This window comes from Rhodofomes roseus (assembly GCF_022264815.1).
Source record: "Rhodofomes roseus strain CIRM-BRFM 1785 chromosome Unknown C8Q71scaffold_15, whole genome shotgun sequence".
NCBI lineage: Eukaryota > Fungi > Basidiomycota > Agaricomycetes > Polyporales > Fomitopsidaceae > Rhodofomes > Rhodofomes roseus.
In genome coordinates, this window is record NW_025952971.1 from 151422 (window position 1) to 171565 (window position 20144).

General features: G+C 55.4%; 5 protein-coding genes across 5 annotated transcripts; 1 reads left to right on the forward strand and 4 right to left on the reverse strand.

Annotated features, from left to right (window-relative positions):
- The first annotated feature begins 4902 nt into the window (after positions 1-4902).
- Positions 4903-8659, forward strand: C8Q71DRAFT_140075 (uncharacterized protein). The gene is made up of 16 exons (XM_047916543.1): positions 4903-5263; positions 5326-5465; positions 5521-5659; positions 5723-5869; positions 5924-6055; positions 6111-6257; positions 6309-6346; positions 6401-6474; positions 6529-6614; positions 6669-6683; positions 6741-6806; positions 6866-6991; positions 7043-7593; positions 7654-7808; positions 7858-8191; positions 8250-8659. Exons 1-16 carry the CDS (start codon positions 5105-5107, stop codon positions 8404-8406), a joined length of 2466 nt encoding a protein of 821 aa, XP_047776945.1. The 5' UTR covers positions 4903-5104; the 3' UTR covers positions 8407-8659.
- Positions 8660-8858: 199 nt separating this feature from the next.
- On the reverse strand, positions 8859-11392 carry C8Q71DRAFT_140053 (kinase-like protein). The gene is made up of 6 exons (XM_047916541.1): positions 11261-11392; positions 11157-11214; positions 11008-11104; positions 9702-10582; positions 9138-9651; positions 8859-9084 (listed from the first exon to the last, which is right to left on the reverse strand). The coding sequence occupies exons 1-6, from the start codon at positions 11309-11311 to the stop codon at positions 8943-8945; spliced, it is 1743 nt and encodes a 580-aa protein (XP_047776946.1). The 5' UTR covers positions 11312-11392; the 3' UTR covers positions 8859-8942.
- Positions 11393-11600: 208 nt separating this feature from the next.
- On the reverse strand, positions 11601-13730 carry C8Q71DRAFT_768622 (uncharacterized protein). Its single transcript, XM_047924260.1, has 3 exons — positions 13339-13730; positions 13093-13278; positions 11601-13040 (listed from the first exon to the last, which is right to left on the reverse strand). The coding sequence occupies exons 1-3, from the start codon at positions 13626-13628 to the stop codon at positions 11696-11698; spliced, it is 1821 nt and encodes a 606-aa protein (XP_047776947.1). The 5' UTR covers positions 13629-13730; the 3' UTR covers positions 11601-11695.
- A 1482-nt stretch (positions 13731-15212) lies between these two features.
- C8Q71DRAFT_859423 (uncharacterized protein) lies at positions 15213-16406 on the reverse strand (the record flags this gene model as incomplete). The annotated part of the gene is made up of 4 exons (XM_047927634.1): positions 15213-16029; positions 16106-16180; positions 16235-16297; positions 16354-16406. The coding sequence occupies 4 exons, from the start codon at positions 16404-16406 to the stop codon at positions 15213-15215; spliced, it is 1008 nt and encodes a 335-aa protein (XP_047776948.1).
- A 2446-nt stretch (positions 16407-18852) lies between these two features.
- On the reverse strand, positions 18853-19845 carry C8Q71DRAFT_725014 (uncharacterized protein; the record flags this gene model as incomplete). The annotated part of the gene is made up of 3 exons (XM_047921662.1): positions 18853-19585; positions 19638-19769; positions 19823-19845. 3 exons carry the CDS (start codon positions 19843-19845, stop codon positions 18853-18855), a joined length of 888 nt encoding a protein of 295 aa, XP_047776949.1.
- Between the last annotated feature and the right edge of the window lie 299 nt (positions 19846-20144).

The window sequence follows — 20144 nt, forward strand, 5'->3', positions numbered from 1 at the left end:
GCCTTAGTCAAGTACTACGAGGACTAGTAGAACGGAGGTGAGTACCTGTAGCCTTAGTCTCGGACTTGTACGGATACTCAATGGACCTTGTAGTGTATTGTCGTTCACAGGTACGCTACAGCAATGTATAGTCTATTACCACAAGGTCTAGAACTGAGTGTATTGTCGTTAACAGCTTATGAGCCAACGCGTCGCTGCATAGGCCCTTATCAACAACTGACACTCGATAGACCTCAGAGGCTGGACGGCATTTCGAAGCACACCCATCCCACGTTTTTCACGCGCAAATACCCACGTTTCAACCGCATATACCCCGCATACAACCAATCATGAGCGACGAAAGGGACAAACTGCATATCCCGCTGTTCCCCGAGTCTCAGCAGCTTAATCGCACCAACTGGATGGAGTGGAAGACTCGCATTTGTACGATCCTACGTCCCAAAGGTCTTCTCGGCTACCTCGACGGAACCACCCCCATCCCGTCGGCGGCGGCTGGAACGACCGCGATCGAAAAATGGAGGAAGAATGACGACCTCGTCAAGGGCATCATTACCCTGAACATGATGGACCTGAGCGGACGTGGTGCGGACCCCGACACCATGAACGCGCACGAGTTTTGGAGTGCGTTGTTGGCTGTGAGGGAGAGGAGGAGCGAGCTTGCCGTGCTGAACACTGAGGAGTACCTGAAAGCGTGCAAGTACGTCCCTGGTTCCGACGTTCATGCGCATTTCGACGAGATGCGCCGCCGCCGCAAGGCGTGTCGTGACCTGGGATCGACCATGATGACTGATCAAAGGTTCGCCATTATCATCTGTCTTTCCATGATGGGCGAGACGCTCCGGCCTGTCATCATTCCCCTCCTCACGAGGACCGACCCCGAGGACGTCATGTCCACAATCCTCGCAGTTTACGACGAGCTCTTGCAGTTGGGCCTTCCCCAGAACCCATTCCGCGATACTCGAAGCGGGACAGGGGCACTGGCAGTCGAGAAGACTTCGGTATTCATGACAGCTGCGAAGGCCACGGTGATCTGCGCGTGGTGTGGGTGGAAGAACCACACCAAGGAGACGTGTTACTGCGTCGGAGGCGGGAAAGCCGGACAGCAACCATCGCACTGGAAATCCCAACCCAGACCGAAGAAGGGCTCACCTGCAGACCTGTCGATGCACGCGCTTCGGGCTTCCATCTTTTCCCAGTCGATAAACGACCCATCTCCGACGCAGAGGCTCAGTAGCATCGGGAAAACCCCCTTTTTGTAATTCACACCAATATGCACGATGTTCCCAGAATACATAGAATCTTGGCAATGCAAATATATTCTCATTGCAGTACCAATAATCGAGCAAACAGGGATGAATTGCGTGTAACATCAAGGAGATGGCCATCAGCGAAATAATTTCCGGCTCATTGCACAAAGTGGACAACGGAATTCAGGATTGCCATAATACAAATATTGGTACTAGCTGCTTCAGTGTTGCTTTACATCGCTCACTGCCATGTATGCCTCTCTTATGTGACGCAAGACTCGCGCGAGACTGAAGCAGACCTCATAGATTTGGGAATTGCAAACTTTCACGTAAGCTACCGCACTGAATATATTTTATAGACTACATGTAGAACATCCCAGGCTTGCACTACATTCTCTCGAAGACGGGCAGTGAATCCGCGGACCCTACACTGACGTACCCGCCTGCGACGCCTGTCAGCATGTGTATGGCTTCTTACCGACGCGCCAGGGTGTCAAGCGGGAGTCGAGCGTGCAGCGAGCGTCGGGGAGAAGATTAAGGGAAAGTGGGATGGAGACGGAGATAGAGATGCAGGACGGGATGGGCAGGCTTGTGCTGCTGGACGGCGTGCTGGAAGTCTGACGAAGAGCATGATGTGAGTATCAGAGAGGGAGGTGGCAGAGACTCGAGAGGTACCTGAGTTGTTCTGCACACAGGTGCACCAATGAGCGCGAAGCTCGTCGTCGTCTGCACTCCACGTACTCCACGTGAAGCCATCTGAGTCCGTGCAGCCATGGACGACCCACTGCCTGGCGGACAAGGTGCTGATTCTCGGCGACGTGACGTGGTGAGGAATGGCATTCGGCGGATGCGCGCGATGGGTTGACGTGGTGGCGTGACTGGCGGCGGGGCGATCGTGGTCGTGCGGCGAGCGATCGTGCGGGGAGCGGGTGGGTAAATCGGTAGGTAGGCCGGGGACAGCGGTGGGCGCAGGCGCAGATGCGACGATCCTCGTCAGGAGGGAGCCTGGCGGCGGTGAGACGCGGACACTCACCTGCTTGCCCGTCTGCTCACCGCGGGTCTGCTCGCTCTCGACCTCTCCCCACCCTCTGTACCCGCCGCCGTTAGCTCGCATTCGACCTTCCGCGTGTGGCATCCGTTCGTCGGCCATGCTTGTGTGCCGGGCATTTGCCCTGCCCGCTCGTAGTCGCCGTGTGTCTTGCCTGCGCGGGCAGCTTGGTCGCTGGACCGCAGGTCTGGATGCGGTGGTAAGGGGTGAGCGAGCGCGCTGACGTACCTTTTGTGTGTATGCTCAGCCACGCTCAGCCTTTCCTGTCGCTCTTGCGGCATCGCTGGCGGTACTTCTGGCCGGCCGGACTGCACCGTGAGTGCTGGTTTGCTTGTGCTTGAGGGCGCATTGTAGCCGGCTGGCCTTCGCTCGGGTTTGTGGCGCAGTCTTGTGCCGGTTCTTTGCGTGTCGCGTCACTTGTCCTTCTCCGCGTTGAGCGCAGAAGCAGCGATGTTTGTCCATTAAGAAGAGGCCGCGCGACAGCGAGGTCGCGCTCCTGCGCCGTCGACTTGACGCGGGGCCGGACAGTCGCCTGGGCATCCGGTCGCGGGAGAGGTGGAGGCAGAGTGGAAGTGGAGGATCGACGCGAGAGTCGCGCGCAAAGTCCTAAGCGCTCACTTCGGGATCTGCCGATGCAGGCCGCATAAGGCAAGTCCGACAGCGCTTGCGTCCGTCCACTGCCAGCGCAAGTGCTGACCCTCCCTTCACACTCTCCTCCACGATCTTGCCCTGCATCGCTCGACCGCCACTCATCCCTGCCTCAAGATTATGAGGGACGGCCGTTCCATGAAGAGACATTCTAGGCCTGTCATACGTACAGGTACGCCACGGCCTGTTCGAGTCCAACGCGACTTGAAGTCAGCAGGACATAACAGCACTAACGACACTGCAAAAGTGTCGTCAGTCTGCTCACGAAGAACGCCGGTGCAGGGTAGAGGGCTAGCGCGGTTGAGAGGCTGCGTACGTAAAAGGTACGTTGTATGTCTTATCCGCTCTGCTGACCCTCCTCACAGCCCAACTCACCACCCTTATCCGTGCGGCTCTCACCGCGTGTCGCAGCCCTCTCCGCTCATCCCGCCGCACTGCCGCTGCGTGCCAGGTCTCCACTGCGATCGCTGTTCCCATCACTGTCAGCGGAACACTGCGCCGCCGCCACTGCGTCTGTCCCCGTGCGTCTCTTCCCCGTGTTCACCTTGTGCCTGCTAACTTCGACCCCGACCGTCAGCCGCTCCCGTCAACCCCTCACCTTCGCGCTCAACGCGTCGACAGATGCGGCGGGGGCTACCGCGCTGACAAGAGTAGTTCTTCCTCCCCGATCGCTCCCGCGCTGTATACCGTATCTTCTGAACCGCGCCCGGCGATGATTGCTCCGTCCGAACGTGAAGTCGCGCCAACAATGCTTGCGTTAGCTTTGACTGCGGTATGTCATGGTACATCTCGTTCAATTGGCGATGCTTAGTAACTTCACCTGTACTAGGTTGAAGCTGTCATATCGGACGCGCACCTCAGGCTGCAGAAGCCTTCCGAATTCGGGCCCTCTCGTCATACCCTTTACTGCGCACATATGATTCGTTTGGCTGAGCTCCGCCGTCAACAGCTGAAGCGCTACCATCAAGTCATGCACCCGATCTTCACAACTGTGACGTGCGCTTGTCTGAGCCTTCCTTATGTGTCTTCCCTAACGTCTGTGTTTGTTCAGCCTCGGCCACAACCTTCACGTGCTGTTGCAGTCTGGCAATGAGAATGGGTTTGAGGGAGCAGATACTGGACGAGTAGTACCTCTGAGAGATGGTGAATATAGAATTCAGGCTTGCTAATTAGTAATAGTAGTACTTTGTTTGTTCACCACATGTACTCGCTCCGTCTAGATAGTTCACAGTACTACCTCACAATTCATATAATGTTCCTAATATGTTCTGTCTGTGTGAGGCTTCTGACAACATGAACAATGATGGATCATATGTGCTGTATTCTTCAATCTGTGACAGATAACAATGAGGTAGGTACACAGAATGCACTCGCATACTCTGTATATTGTCTGAAATTCGTACAAAAGTTCGGGGGGGTAGCTAATTCCCTACAATATTCCGAACAGGTGAATAGTTGAAATTGTTCATTATTCCATACAATACTCCGCAATTTGACGTATTCTGAAAAGGGGCTTTTCCTGATGAGACCCAGTGTGTGCGTAGCCACCGTTCCTCCAGCTGAGACGCAGGCTCCAATTGACTCCAAATACCAAATATTCCTTGCTACTTAGCACCAGTACTACATCGACAAGCGCCGTGGACCAGACCGACTCGAACGGGTTCAGTGCATATCTGGACTCCGGGGCACGCTAGCACTATGTCGTTAGTACGAGCGTCAGGCATGTTCGTTTGAATGGTAGCCAACTTCTCGAAATTCTCGGATTTGGATGCAGCGCACGCCGCCCCAGGCTCAGATGGCAAGGCCGCCCTGACTCTTCAAAGCTTCATCCGTATCATCGTCCCTCCAAGGAGGAGCAAGCGGTCGGGCGGGCCGGGGGGCCGGGGTGTAGGTGGCGCCCGTCGGTGGCATTCATCGAGCGAGGTCAGGAACAGAACTGTCAATTCGTACAGCCTTACTCGATGACTCTCGGCATGAATGATCAATTACGCCTGTCTCCTCCATGATGTCTTTATTGACATTTGTTCCGTACTACTAGTAGGGCGTTGTCGAGTGTTCAATCGTCTTCGCTCTCACCCGACTCTGAGTCTGCCGTGCCATCCTCCTCAGAGTAGTGCACCACGATACCCGGATTGCCGTTCCAAGCACTAGGTGTTCCTTCATGCCCCTCAGATATATTCGCCGGAAGATTACTGCTAACGACGTGATTACCGTGGCAGTCGCGACGACCGCGGCGGCGACGAGTCTAGCGGGCGCTGCTGGATTCCCTCCGGTGGCCATACCCGCGGCCATCTTGTTGAAGATATTCCAGACCATCCAGGTTCGTCCATGACATCGCATATGGATCACAATAACGTACATTGTCTCAACATTGAAATCCAGGATGTCAAGACAAAACAAGAGGAATGCTATGATCTTGCCTTCCGATGTCTTTCCTTCCTAGACCTCATGAAGGATCAGCTGCTCGATCACAACAGAGAGGTGCCCCCATCGCTCCTAGATGCTTTGACAAACTTCGCGCGGTATGTGGACTTGGTGTGGCCGATAACATGGAGTCTCCATTTACAGAACGTCTAGGACGCTAGAATCCATACATTCGTTTCTCGTGAGCCAAGCGGAGAGTAAATGGCGAACGCGCTTGCTCCGCAAGGGAAGCATAGAAATCGCTCTCTCTGTCTTGAACACCGAGTTGAACGATGCGATCAACGCGTTTCAGGTAACTTGTAATTGAGTGAGCATAATAGTGCGTCTCGCTGATCAAAGCCAACTGCCTTCATAGATCGCTACGTTGATCAACATTCATTATACTATCGGCGACAGGTTGGTTATAGGATCTTCCAGCAAGGAGAGGTTTGGCGGCGAAGCACAAGTTGATGCATATGATACCGACGATGAGACAGTATGCTCGTCAGCACTGTCTCAAATTGTGAGTGTCACCCCGAATGATATGCGTTCTGCGGCCCTGTCTCATACGGTCTAGCATCTCAATCGCACAGGTCGACGCTCCCGGAGGAAGACAACCAATGAATTGACTTTGGTATATGAACCGGCAGTTGACACGCATGTCTTGAATGCTCCTGAGGAAGAGCTCGAAGAATTCGAGGATCACGGGGTACATCTGACCATAGCTCGGTCGTAACGCATACAACTTACCCGATTCCTCGCAGTTCCGCCGATATCAACGATCTGACATCAAGTTAAATGGCAGCTCTCGTATCAAAGGAGGCTGGTGGGCCGGGGCTACACAAGCTGACGTTAAAGGTCGTGATCTTCTCGTCAAAAGTTACGACGGTCCTCGGTATGCCGCTTCCAAGGTGGCTGGTACGATCTCGTATGAAGCGGAGCATGCATTGATGGTTCGACAGAAATGGATACGCGATGTAAAGATACTACAGAACATCTTGTGAGCATCGACACGTCACCGTCTCAACTGGAAATATTGATTGCGGATCAACAGTCACCCAAATCTCCCCCAAATGGTCGGTTTCTCGGGCGAAGAATGTCCTACCCCTTTCATCCTCCTCGCAAATGGTTTGCGCCGTTGACATATGTATCATGGAACACGCGGCTCATGAGCGCGTGTAGTGCAGACGCGGCTTCCTCAAGCATTAGTACTGGATACCATCCAACACGGAACACTGGCCGAGTGTGTCATACTCATGAGTCGCTTCGTATGTCTTTCGTATGTCAAAGACGTCTGTGTTTCTGATTGAAAATCATCCCAGTACCTTGACCATATGGTTTGTCAATCACAGAACTGATGCGACTGTCCAGAGGGCCTGACACATTATTGTCAGGATGCAGCTCTGTATCTTCAACGACAATTACATCTATCCGACTCCAAGATCCAAGACTACGTCGAGGTGAGTGAGCGCGATCAGAGCTACGAATGAGCAGACATAAATGCTCAGATGTGATTTAGAATGCAAGCTATCGCATCGACGGGCAGCGGATTCTCGTCATGGGATTGCCTCCGCCCGAGGTCGACCGCTGGGCGTCTGCGCGGAACTACGATCTGTCTCATTCCGTGAGGGGAGTATACCTGGACGTACGTCGGATAACTGGTTCGCCTATTCAGAGACTCAGCTCGTGTTCACAGTTACTCCCGAGTCGCGGTATGATGCCCGAGAAGCCCTACGAAACGTCGGAAGGCACTGGTACGACGCACTCTCGATATTCATCGAACATTGCTCTTCTACTTGCCCCACTGCACATAGCTCCTAGCTTGAAAACGCAGAAGAAAATTAGCCACCTCACACATGCCTTGAACGCCATTTTGCCGAGTTCGCATTCCACAGCACAAATATCGGAGCTCAATGAGCTGTTATCGGCCTGCGAAAACGACGCAGAGTCAACGTCACAGCCGATCCACCTTCGCAGGATCAGCGGCATAGCGCTGTCTCTCGGTGCTAGTCCACCTGTCTGGAGGGAGAAGCTCGTTCCAGCGTACAAATACTCGGTCGGCGATCTGGGATATCTCGCGAAACAAGGAGACCTTGCGTCGTTCAAGTTGATCTGTAACGTCATCAGAAATGGCCATGCCTCTCTCCAGGCCATTCAGTCACAACACGGAACGCAAATACAATGGCACCGCGGACCGCCCATACAAACCCCGCTGGACTCCTTCCCATGCCCGGGAAACAGGGTAGGGTAAGTCGTCGAATCAGGGCTGGCTGTTGATCGATGATCTCTTGCTCATTGACTCGACAGATGGGCCGTCGTTATCGAACCGAACACGGACTATAATGTCGTAATCGCACACGAAGAGCGAGTAGAACCGATGATCCCGGCAGGGCGGTTTCTATTGGACTACGGCCAGCATCTCTCCAAGATACATGGGGTCCAGCCAGACGATCTCATGCTCAGTAAGGTAGCTTCTTGCCGCTGTCGTCTCAAGTTACTTATCGCTCTTAGTCACTCGCGTCGGGGTCGACTTCCGCTTCAGGTTGAAGGGCCCCTTCGCGCCATTCATGAATCCACATCAGTCGCCCGCGTTCCATCAACATGGATTCAGACATCACTCTCATACGGCGAGTAAGTCGCATGCCCGGTTCGGTGGAGGTGGCCTCGGACATCATTCGTCGCACATGAGCCACAGCTTCGGTTTGCCACTTACCCCGCCGACCATCCTCTACCTATCGACTTCCATCGACAAGGGCAATCCACCTACTTGGTCGCAAAGTCCAGTCTTCGACCTGCAGTCGGCTCCACCGCATAACATAGCGAACTGTATGATCGGTTCAGATCCGTAAGTCTTTCTCATTCTATGCGCCTCCCAGTGGCACACACTGACGTTGTCGTAACAGTCCCCTTGGATACCTGAACTACGTGCAGTTCCACGCAGAGGATTTCCTAGGGGCGGGCGGAGAACCCCTTAAGTTGCCTCCACCAAGACCGAAGGAGAAGCAGGAGCGGGCCAAAGTGGCGAAGACATATGCAAGGGCTGCACGGACTGGCTGTTGAAAGAGCAAACCGCAGAAGAAGTCGTCCACGCTCTCCTCGCCCACGAGTAGACAACAACGCACCAATCTGTGAGCTTCACAATCCAGCTCGGAAACGTGCTCTCGCGGCGGCATGTCTCCCGCTTTGTACAATCCCCAGCCTTGAGTGCCTCTCCTCTGGTATATGACCCCACGATGCACGTACGTACCGATTGCACCCCGTTGGCAGAGAATGGTCAGCGAGACACTGTACGTTCCGTGAACACACTGCACAAGCAGTTCGATTCCACAATATTAACGATCTGTAGCTACACGCCGACCGAGAGTTGACCGTATCATAGGCCCGCGAACGGAATCCAGAGTAACGACTTAACTTACTTGCGAGGTCCATCACTACTGGTTACAAAGAGGATGCAGTGGTGTGAATGCACTATTAAAGAGAACATTTGCTGTCCGTGCCGTGTGATGAAGGGCGTGGTAGTGAACAGTCGCGATGCAAGTCGTAAAGGTCATGAAAGGTCGTGGTATCATAGCAGATAACGTCTAGGCAGGGGCAAATCACTTCGGCGAGGGGGTCTTGCCATTCGTCTTGAGCTTGGTGGAGGGCGGAGTTGAAGGAGAGGCATTGCTCTGCACGCCGGGACGAGGGGGACGAATCCCACAATCCATCGGGGCGTTCTCTCCACATTTGATGTGAGCACTACAGCATAGCATACATGAGCGTCCCGCTCAGTGACACAAAATAATACGTACCGTAGACCGCAGTCGTCGCATTCGAGCACAGGCTTCCATCCTAGTCTCTTGCCGCAGATATCGCACTTCGCGGCCAACAGGGTACTCGAAAAGATAAACTCGAGCGGGTTCCTGCTCCATAGTGCATCCGCAGGGGGAGGGGACCCGCTTCTGCTGCGAGCTTCTCCCGCAGTCGTACGCTTCGCGCCGGGTTTCAGCAGCGAGAATCGGTGGACGAGAGGCAGACTGGAACTACGGATGGTGGAACCGCCTTCCGTTGCGGCGGCAGCCGAGATCGACGACGAGGACGCGGTATAGTACGACTCGATTGACAACAACGATTCGCCAGGAGTAGGCATTTCCGCGCCAGTAGGTGCGGGATCTGCGGTTGGCGATGCGCGGATGGTCAGGATAGACGACAGCGAAGGCGCGGCGGACTCGATGCTCGGCGCATGCGACTTGATGACCGTGGTACTGTACTCCGAATGAACGCTTGACGTACCATCGAGCAATGGTTGCCCACTGTCGCCTCGACCTAAGCTGAAATGAGTAATAGCATGAAAGACGCCTGATGAAAACACGGACCCGCATCGCTCCAGACGCTGCTCAAATCAACGTGACTCAGCCTTTCAATGGTCAACGCATACTCCTCGTCGCTATCCGCGCTCTCGTCACTCGAATGCACTTCCAACGTCGACGATGAGCGGATGTCTTTGCCGACGCCCATACCAAAGCTAGGTATCCGGGGCGCTGCACCCGGCCTCCGTTGGCCTCCTGTCATGAACTTGACAGTACCCAAATGCATATCATCCGCTTCGGAGGGGCGTGAAAGCACCTCAGTCTCGATCTCCCGCAACTTGTCCAGGATGGTACGGGTGTTCGGACGTAGGCTTGTATCTTGTGCAAGACAGTCGAGCGCCAGCTGGATGAACGCAGGCGGGCAGCCCGGACTGGCTAAGCGCCGCACTTCATCCGGGTCAATCTCGAAGAGTGGTGCCGTCCGGCGGAATGTGTTGTCATCTGCCAGACGTCGCGCAGCAATCTCGCAGAAGATGACGCCTAAGGAGAATATGTCCGTCGGCAAGTCGAACTCCGTACCAGTGAGGATCTCCGGCGACATGTACGAATCAGTGCCGCAGAACGTAAGCCGCTTCGACTCTTCCGCATTGCGAGCGGCGATGCGCGCGAAGCCGAAGTCGGTGATCTTGAGGCGACCATTCGCAGTGACCAGCAGGTTCTCGCCTTTGAGGTCCCGATGGATGCATTTGCGAGCGTGGAGGTAGGCCAACGCACGCGCGATGTCAGTCGCAAACGATATCCGGAGCCGCCACGGGAACGGTTTGGACTTGTCGTGAATGTAGAGCCGCAAGTTACCGTTGTCAATGAACTCCGAGATGATGAAGATGCGGCCATCGGGCGCTTGCGAAAGACCGAGGTAAAGGACAACATTCGGGTGTCGCGCCTCCCTGTGACAATGAGTAAGCATTGTCAATAACGCGTTTCAGGATGCCAGTCCCGCTTGAGCCATCCAAGCTCAGCTTCAGCAGTCATTGAATAATGTGTCCGAGCTACTTGGATGTGTAAGACGCGTAGGTCGAGCAAAAGATGATGTAGTATGCATGGGCCCGTCTGAGCTCGTTCCGCATGGCAAAAGGAATCGGGCATGGTCTATGAACCAGCGGGTGATGTTCTCCGCATGGCGGAAGCATCGACGCCGTGCATCTCTATTCGGTGATCCTACGCGGGCGTGCGTGGCGTAAACGAAACAGGAGCCATCGATAGCGTGGTTTTTCACAGCCAACGGGAGAGGATGTATCCGTTTAGACCAAGAAGACGCGTCCGCAGCATAGTTCTCTGGACACGAGATGGCTAGCGGAGTAGCAAGACTCACTTCATTAGCCGCCATTCACGCTCAAAGTACTTCGCGACGTCGTAGTCGTTGGACGGCAGAACCTCCTTGATCGCGACCTCGATTCCAAGGTAGTTGCCTGCACGAAGTATCAGTTACATACACCCTAGACTATGATTCCAGCGTCGTACCTTTGTAAACATTGCCGAACGACCCTGAGCCCAGCTTCTTCCAGTCCCCTTTGATGTCCTGAGCGATGTTAGTCTCGCGCAGGCAAATCCGGACATGAACGCACATCGAACGGTATGACATCGAAGGCATCGGAGTGCATCATGTGGGGAGGCATTGCAGCTGCAGACCACGACGACGAAGAAGGGGTGAGCGTCGCCCGAGGCGGTGACGGTAGTGGTGGTAGGAACGCTGAGTGCTGCTTCAGCTCGTGGCCCTCAGGGCGTCAGGCCCAGGGACACGCGTGACGCACGCCGGCAACGCACCGTGTTTCGGTTCGACTCGATTCAACTCAGGCGCTGGGCCCTGGTTCGCGCCATATCGGCGGCCGCTGCGCTCTGAGCAAGCTCAGCCTGAGTCTCTGTAGCCTCCTGCTCGTCCTCGCAATGGCCCCGCACACAGAAGCGTCAGTCAGAATAACATAGGTTGAGCATTGCGCGCATGACTAGGTATATCGACAAAGCTTACAACGTATGACTTAGTGCATGTACATTTCTCAAGATTACAACTCTTCCAGTCCCTGCCGGAATCCAGGATCGTTTTCCATGTACTTACGCACGCACGTCTCAAAGTGCTTCAACAGCCGCCCCTTGTCGAACCGCTTCCACACCCCGCACCCCTCGCACCACCGCACAGTACCCTCCAGCTTCCAGTGGACATCCTCCAGATGCCGCTGGAAGTCGAGGTTCTTCGACCTCGCAGCGCACTGCCCCACCCGACACACGATCTCGCCCGTCTCCTTGCACACCGACTCCTTCTGGTGCATCGCAATGAAGTGGTCCCACATCCTCGATGCGCGGTCCCGGTGCGTACACCGGTTGTCGCGGGGCTCCCCTGGTGGGGCCCAGCTGCAAAGGAGGATCGGGTTCCCGCTGGGTTTCGGCCGCCCAGCGTTCTTCCTGTGCACATCCTTGATATGATGCCATAGCTCCCCGGCGAATTCGTGGGCCGAGCAGTCCGGCCACAGACACTTGATCTTGGTCAAATGGTACTTCACCCCCGCGCCCACTGCGATCTGCGCGACCGACTCTTTCGGGGGCCGATCGTCCGCTAAGGGATCGGAAAGTTGAGCGTCGCTAGCTTCCGTCTTGACTTTGGGAGGGGGCGCGGGCTTGGGTTTCCGTGGCGGAGGAGGCGGTGGAGGAGTGAAACGCAGCATCGTCATGGGCGGCTCGTCCGTATCCTTTCGCCGCGCGGTATCAGCGAGCCACCGCTTGCAAGGCTTGAACTTGATTCGATGTTGCCCCTGGCCGAGGTCCTCGTACGAATCCATGTTGAACATCGATGCGTTGGGCGGAGCGTAAGGAGATGGGAGTGTAGCCAGCACGTGCGCAGGCGTTGTGACCACATATGTGAGAGGCGGTATCTGGGGAGGCGGTACTTCAGGAGGCGGAAACTCGGGAGGCGGGACCTGGAACGTCCATGTCGTTGCCGTAGGCGACATAGTCGGTATGTCGAATACGGGTATCGTCGGCGCCACCGATGCCTCCGGAGGCGTAACTGACCTATGGCGCTCAGACCCAGATGGTGACGACTGCTGCATCCCAAGGGAAGCACTCGACTCGACAGAGTGACCCGAGGATAGCCTCGACGCCTTCTCCGCGATGGCTGGCGGGGCCCCGAACGCGGATGCTGGCGACTGTCCAGCGCTCAGAGATGAAGATGGCGTCGCACGTGGCCTCGCCAGTGACTGACGCTGGGCTGCAAGGTCGTGGATAGTGTCCATCGCACGCGCGGAGTCCAAGGTGAAGGAGGTCATGGATGCCATGGATGCCAGGCGTGTAGGTGGCGGTCGCAGCGTGTTGTAGGCAATGATCGACTGCGCGTCTCCTACATCCACGGGATTCCTGGCGAGGAGGTCGTAAGTAGACGTAGATATAAAACTATATGGAGCCGTACTTCGATGAGACGACACAACCACCATGCAGGGAGACAACTTCGGGACAACGAGACGATGAAGAATCAGAAACCATCGAATCCTCAGAGGGAGCTGGCGAGGCGCTTGTCCTCACTCTCTTGGGTGGTGGTGGTGTGTGGTGGGCAAGTCGTGTATCGTAACTGACATATGACGCGTCCTCGTCGGGTCTATTGCCGCGCCACAGTCAGCAACTCAGGAAGAGGCCAACAGCGGACGGTAGACGACACCTTGGACGCTTCAATGGGTTGTACTCGCGAAATGGAGCGTTGTCTTGTGGTGGCGTCGAATACCTCGTGTATGTGGTACCGATGGCCGTTTCCCCCGCTCCCCATCTGCTGACGGCGTGTGGCAATGTGTCTCCAGACGCACTAGATCCTGAAGTTGGAGGCCGCTCCGGACTGGCACTGTAAGCTGAGGCACTGCTATAGCCGCAGCTGTAAGCTTCAGCTCTGCAGAAGGCTCGATTGCGCGGACACGCACCTATAGTTTCCTTGCCCAGACCACCGCGGAGCGACATAGTATGGATGAAGGAGCTCGGGACGCTTTACCTGAACCATTGTCAGTACAGTGAAGATGGGAAGAGAAGCACAGGCCCATACAGAGTGAGACGTGCTCCATGGACGACGGGGGACACCAGCGAGCCACCTGTTATTCACCGCCGTTAATCAGCGCCACGCGTCCAGATCATGAATGCTTACCGTTTTGGCTCCGTGCTATACCTGCCGGACGAGTCATACGCGACGGGGTAGGCAAGCTGTGAACGTGCGTTGAACTGTGGGGATGACTCATGAAAGTTGATGATTGGGGGTCGATGCATAACTGGACTGTCCAATGAGTGTGGGTATCGTGCTCTCTAGGGAACGAGTGACAGCGGGAACATGGATATGAAGAGCGCAAGAGAGTAGTTGGAGCAAGGCGACCTCAGGGACGACGCGTCGCGGTGGGAGGCATGCAAGGGACAAGGCAACCGGGACCAGTGCAATTACAACAGCGTGGACTCCGGCTGAAAGAGACGCGCTGGCCACACTTCTGGGCCACATGTGTGGCCCGTGGCCACAAGCATTCTGTCCAACCAAATCCGGCAGACAAAGCGAGCTGATAATCAGCAGTGCTTTCGGCATGATGCGCCGCCTGCATCACAAGGCCGAGAACAATGCGTGCCTCTTGCGGCAGTGATTGTTCTCAGATTGTTCTCCTCGAGTCCTTCGTAGCAACCCCCATTGCCCAATGCGAGGTGGGGGCGACAATGAACCGCGGTCTGGGCCCTCTGAGGGTGGAAACCAATCAAGCCATAGATTCCTCCCGGCGCCACAAGAGGCGCCGCTAGTGGGAAGCCAGGAACCCATCACGGAGCAGCGAATCAGGCTGCCTTGTGGCCCTCAAGGGCGTCGTCCCGGACGACGCCCAGGGTCCTCGCAGTGACGGCAGCCAGACAAAAGGCCACAGCGTTGCAACGCGACCTTTGTCCAGCCTACGTAAACAGTACGTAGCAGGTGGACCGATTGCCGCAATCAACGAGAAGGTCGTGTCACAGGGGCTGCAGGCGGAAACGTAGAGCAGAGGAAAGACATACCGGCTTGCACCATGTCGAGCAGCTGGATAGAGACTTGCGGCTGGCCGCCGACGTGTGCGAGGACGAGGTACGGAACGCTATGAGAGGCGGTGGCTGGGCTGTGGGATCGACATGAGAAAGACACGGCGGCGAAGAAAAAGACGCCGACCTCAAGGCTGTTCCGGCCCGGCGGCTGTGGCGCCGCGACGGCGCCCCGCCCGGGCGTCGGGCGTCGGTCGATCCTTGCAACATCCTCGACATATGCGGCTCTGCCAGCGAGTCTGTTGCGCGGGCGGTCCTTGCGTCGCATGCACCGCTCAATCACGGCCAGACGCACCTTCTTGCTCGTAGATCCCACTTCGAACTCGAAAGCTGGCAGATAACAGAACGGATGATTGCATCTATACAACGGTAACAGCAAGCAATAGCAGGATGAGCACAACAGCAGACGACGGCGGCGACGACGAAAACCAGAAAGCAAGACAACACAAAAGTGAGATACAACGCACGATATAAGGATAGCACATAAAATAATAGCACCGCACCAGATCACCCCCGCGATGACGACGACGACGACGACGACGACGAGGAGCCTTGCACGAATTGAGCAGCGTTCGTCTCCGGCTTTCCGTAGTCCTCCAGATGTGCCTCGATGCATTTCGAGGTGTGCCGTCTCCAACCGCGATTTTCATCCACCCTCTTCCACTTTCCGCAGAACACGCACCAGAACATATGGTCTGGGTGGTGCCAGTGCATGCCGTACGCATGACGGCGGAAGGAGCGACCGCGCTTCACCGACTGGTTACATCCAGCAATTCTGCAGACGACATGGTCGTCTGTAGGGTTGGCGTCGCCCTCCGTGTTCTCCTTCTCGCCCTCCGCGGGCGCCCGGCGGCTATTACGCCCCTCCTCCGAGTCGTGCTGGGCGTTGTGGACGTCCTTGAAGTGCCTCACGACTGCGTCGGAAGTCCCTGCGAAAACGCAGCCTTCCCATTCGCACCGTACGTCGTCCGTCGGTCTGGGATACCTCCCCTGGCAGCCGTGGTCGCCTCGCAAGTGCTGCCACAAGGGGTCCGCCGCGCCCTCTGTTGAACATCCCTTCCATGGACAGGCCAGGAGGCTCGGGTCCGCTTTGGATGTTCGTGCTCGCTTCTGAGAGGGTTGAGCAACAACTTCATCCTCGTCGCGCTCCCTCTTGACTCTGGTGTCGTTGGCCACGATGGCCTTCGTGGCTGTTGGGGGCGGCGGCGGCTTGATTGACGCGCAATACGCCTTGTCCGTGAGGCGTGGATCAATTCCCAACATCGGCAAAGCTACATCGAGGCTCTGCCTCAAGCCTCTCTCCTCCTCCGACTGTTTCTTCGCGCTATTGACACAATGGGGGTCGTTCACAGGCCACAATGAACATCGGCAAGATCAGGCAGGGCAAGAATGAGACTCACCATTCCTCAAGAATACGCAGAAATATGGCAGCAGGCGTGTCGCCCTCGACTTGTTGTGCTAGTGGCTTGTCCGCCCTAGGAGGTAGAGCGTTATTGAAGACCAACGGCCACAAGGAGCGATGAACAAACCTCGCGGCAGCGACGCCTGTCTCTTGGGTTGCGCATGGAAGAATGTTCTCAGCAGTCGATTCGCTATCATAGATAACAAGTGAGTGGACAACAGCGCTATTCGGTATCGACGAACTCACCGAAGGACTTGGGGAGCAACTGCGGCTGTGAACGAGGAGGTCAAAGCGGGCATCTTGATCTCGCCTTTGTGTGTAAGTGGTTGAGAATGATGATGTTCGTGTCGAAGTGGCGTTGAGTGGCTGAATGGCAGACAACGACAGGGGTGGTGTGGAAGGATAGGAGTGGTTGGGGAACAAGTGGGGGTGGCGAAGGTGCGCAGGTTTAAGAAGGTGGCCCGCGGCGCGTCCTGTCACACTTGTGTCACTCAGACGCGTCGCGTCGCGGGCCCCCCTCACGCGCCCTACGGTCCGTAGCCACATTCGGAGTAGGAAAAGCATGTCCATGGCACAACTGCTTGCCCTCCTTACATGGGACACGGTACGTCGCCTTGAATGTGGCGTTCTGGGCTCAAAATCACTCATAATTATGTGTACTCAGCCTCTGCACGTCTGGCTTTCGCGTTCTGCGCGAGAATCCGTGGTTGTGGGCTTCTTCAAGCATACATGCGAATCACTGAAGCTTAAAGGTGCAAAGAACCGTCACTTCGAGGGTTGAAGGGAAGTTCGCGTTCTGAGAAGATCATTCATAACCTTCGATATCCGTAGCCTCGTAGAACCTGCAAATCACTCTCACTGCTGATGCCTCATCGTCGTCAGATAGACCTGGTCATCGAGGTGGACGTCGGAGCTATCCAACAACAAATGGCCGTTCAAGTTCTTATGTTTCCAGAAACCGTAGAATCGGACATATATGGCCTCAGTTGGTACAATTCAGACGTAGCAATTCAGACGAGGCGCGAGATTCGATATCGACTACTGATACACGTCTTCTCGATATACTATTATCTCCAACGGACCACATGTATTCATCACACTTCGCCTGGGATGAGCTATGATCATGAATTGAACTATCTCCGAAAGCCGACTACAAGCGCGATGGTGCAGAGCCGTCTTGACATTGCAGCAACGGGCTCAGTCCTTTGGCTGACCGCGGCCATTTCTCTAGCACTTGCCATGTAATGCGCAAGACTGAACTAACCAAACTGCACGGGTGTTTCCGGCGCAATTAGGTGGCTCGCCTCCTACATGCTTACGTTCTCTGGCCTCCGCCATGGGAGCTGAGCACAAAATTCGTCGCCGCTATCATACTTGTCAGCGTCCGTACACGGCGAGAAGGACAGGTCTGTACTGACAAGTCTGTGTCGTTCCCAGGTAGAATCTACAGCAGCGGCATGTGTTCTTCAAGTTCCAGCGTGTCAATGAGGCCCTACGTCTCGTAGGGTGTCATGACCTCCGTGAACGTGAGTGTTTCCTACGGTAATATGATGCTCGTCGAAGAGAGAGTGGAGGAACATAAGTTACGCACCTACATGCCGGGAATTCAGCCTTTGGTCATTCCGTATCCGATGTACGTGTGGAGTACGTCCGGATGCCATTTTGCGAAAAACGGACAAACCTTGAAACTTTCCTTCGCCTTTTAGCTTTGGCCCAGCGTCAACTGGATATTCGGCGCGTGCAGTCAAAATATGGACATACCGAGATGACCACTGGCTCTGACGCTGTATCGCACCAAGGGTGAACTTGAACCTGACGCGGCATCGCAACGCTGATGAGGAGGCCTTGGCTGGGGTAAGGACGGATGATCGAGCATAAGAGATTCGAAGAGGACCTGCACTAGAGACATCGAGAATCAAATTTAATGAGAGTCAATCAAGCAAAGGCACCGGTTAATGCAGTAGGAGATGTCTCGAGAGTTGTCTTGTCAATAGTCTACCCCGAAGTCAGCATAATATTGTAGCGCGACTCGGAGAGATAGCATGAGTAGATGACGTTCACCGATGCCACCAAGATCGTTCGCAGTGAACGGTAATATACGGGTCTCCGTGGTTGACCGCGTCCCAAGACCATACCTGAGCGATTACGGTCACAGCAAGATATCGCGTGGACCTAGCGGAACTCCACGCACTGTGGGTAGGAAGGCATTTCTGTGACCATCTACAGATCGTCCTTCAATAGCAATCCAGGTCCTGGATTGCAGTGAAAATGATATGATACTGACTCGGAGTATTGGAGCGTGTTCCACAAGCTCCCTTGAGGACCAAGGCACGTGCGCAAAGTCAATCGCGTCGCGTCGCGTCTGTGGCTGGGTCAGAAGTGTGTGATCTCAGGCTGGACATAAGTAGCTATGAGTCGTTTTCCGCGCAACCGAGACTCCGAGTCGAACACATGCCAATGCATAGTGATCACATCCAATTCAGCCTCCAAAGTCACGAAAAGCGCATTAGTATTAGAGTTACACTGTAAGACATTCTACTTGCAGTCCGAGTCCGTGTGGTATGGTACAGATGACGTGCATGTCCGTATGGTATGGTACAGATGACGTGCATGTCCGTATGGTATGGTACAGATGACGTGCATGTCCGTGTGGTATGGATACAGATAATGTGTATGCGAAGGAGTCCGGACGATGGGAAAAGAAAGCAGTAAGAGGTAAGGATGACGACGCGATATGGTGAACGATTAGTACGATTTGTAATTAGCTTCCATCCATTCCGCTAGACATTTGGCAGCATCATGATGTTGATCCACCCGTTTCAGCTTTCCGCAGGTCTCGCAGAAGCGATAGTACTGCGTGTCCATCCAGTGGAGGCCGTATAAGTGCCTCTTGAAGTCCTTGCCCCTGGAAAGCAATCTGCCGCAGCCCGTCACCTTACACTCCACCTTCGCCTCGAGGTACTTTGCCTTGACGGTTTGTTTCTCGTCGTGTACCTCTTTGAAGTGCCGTGTAAGTTGGGCCGTCGTCCCGACAACCGCGCAACCGTCCCAACCACAGCGAAACTCATCGGGAATCGACTGGAAGCCAGTCTTCCCATGTGCGGACTTTATGTGCGCAAAGAGCTGTGGAGGAGATGCCGTCTCGGTGCATCCTGGCCAAATACAAGTCATCGCGTCGACCGTCGGATGCTTGGGTGCGGCGATACTTGTCGAGGCGGCAGGCGGCTCAAAGATAGCTGGCTCGCGCCGCCGTTTCCCGAGAACCGAGGACGGCTCAGCGGATGCGACGATCTCTTGCCTAGAAGTCGAGAACGCGTTGCGAGTGCCCGACATTGCTGATATGAGGGAATGCAGGGTAGGCTCGTGGGGGGGAGGGTTGTCGAGAACGTCCAGTGGTGGACGACTCGGAGGCACATGCCGCTCTGCCTCAATCGTAGACTTCGCCACGCTGTCGAGGACATACAGCGCAAGGTCGTGCCTATCCGACATCAAGCTTAGCGGACATCAGAAAGCCTATGTGCATCACGTACGCTTGAGACTCTGTCAGAGCCACGTCGTTGCTCTCCAGGAGTTCGCGTTCTAGGGCCTCCGTGCCCGACGAGTCGACCGGTGGTCGGCGACCCTCATGATCGGCACGAAGAATGTAAATTGCAAGGTCGTACCTGCGACAGAGAGGTTGTCAGCTTGATAGAGCAGACATGCCACCGAGACTCACGTCTGATCCAATGTCAGCGCCATGTCGAGTAACGGAAGGGAAGAGGAGGTGTGTTGTGGGAAGAAGCTCGTAAGACAGTGTAGGTGGGTGGCTAGATGGCAAATGAGAAGAGACGAGCAAGCAAGCGCTTCCGAGACGTACTCCCGAAGTGGGGTGCAGAGGGGAATGAGGTAGAAAGGAAAGGGAGAGTGGAGAAAGGGAGTTGGGCGCGGTAGGAGTTCATATTGCTGAAGCCACGGAGGCGCCAAACGCGCGACAACAACTCGTGCGTCCGCGGCAGTGCCCGGACCGCATCCCCTGCGATGTTAACTTATACGTAACC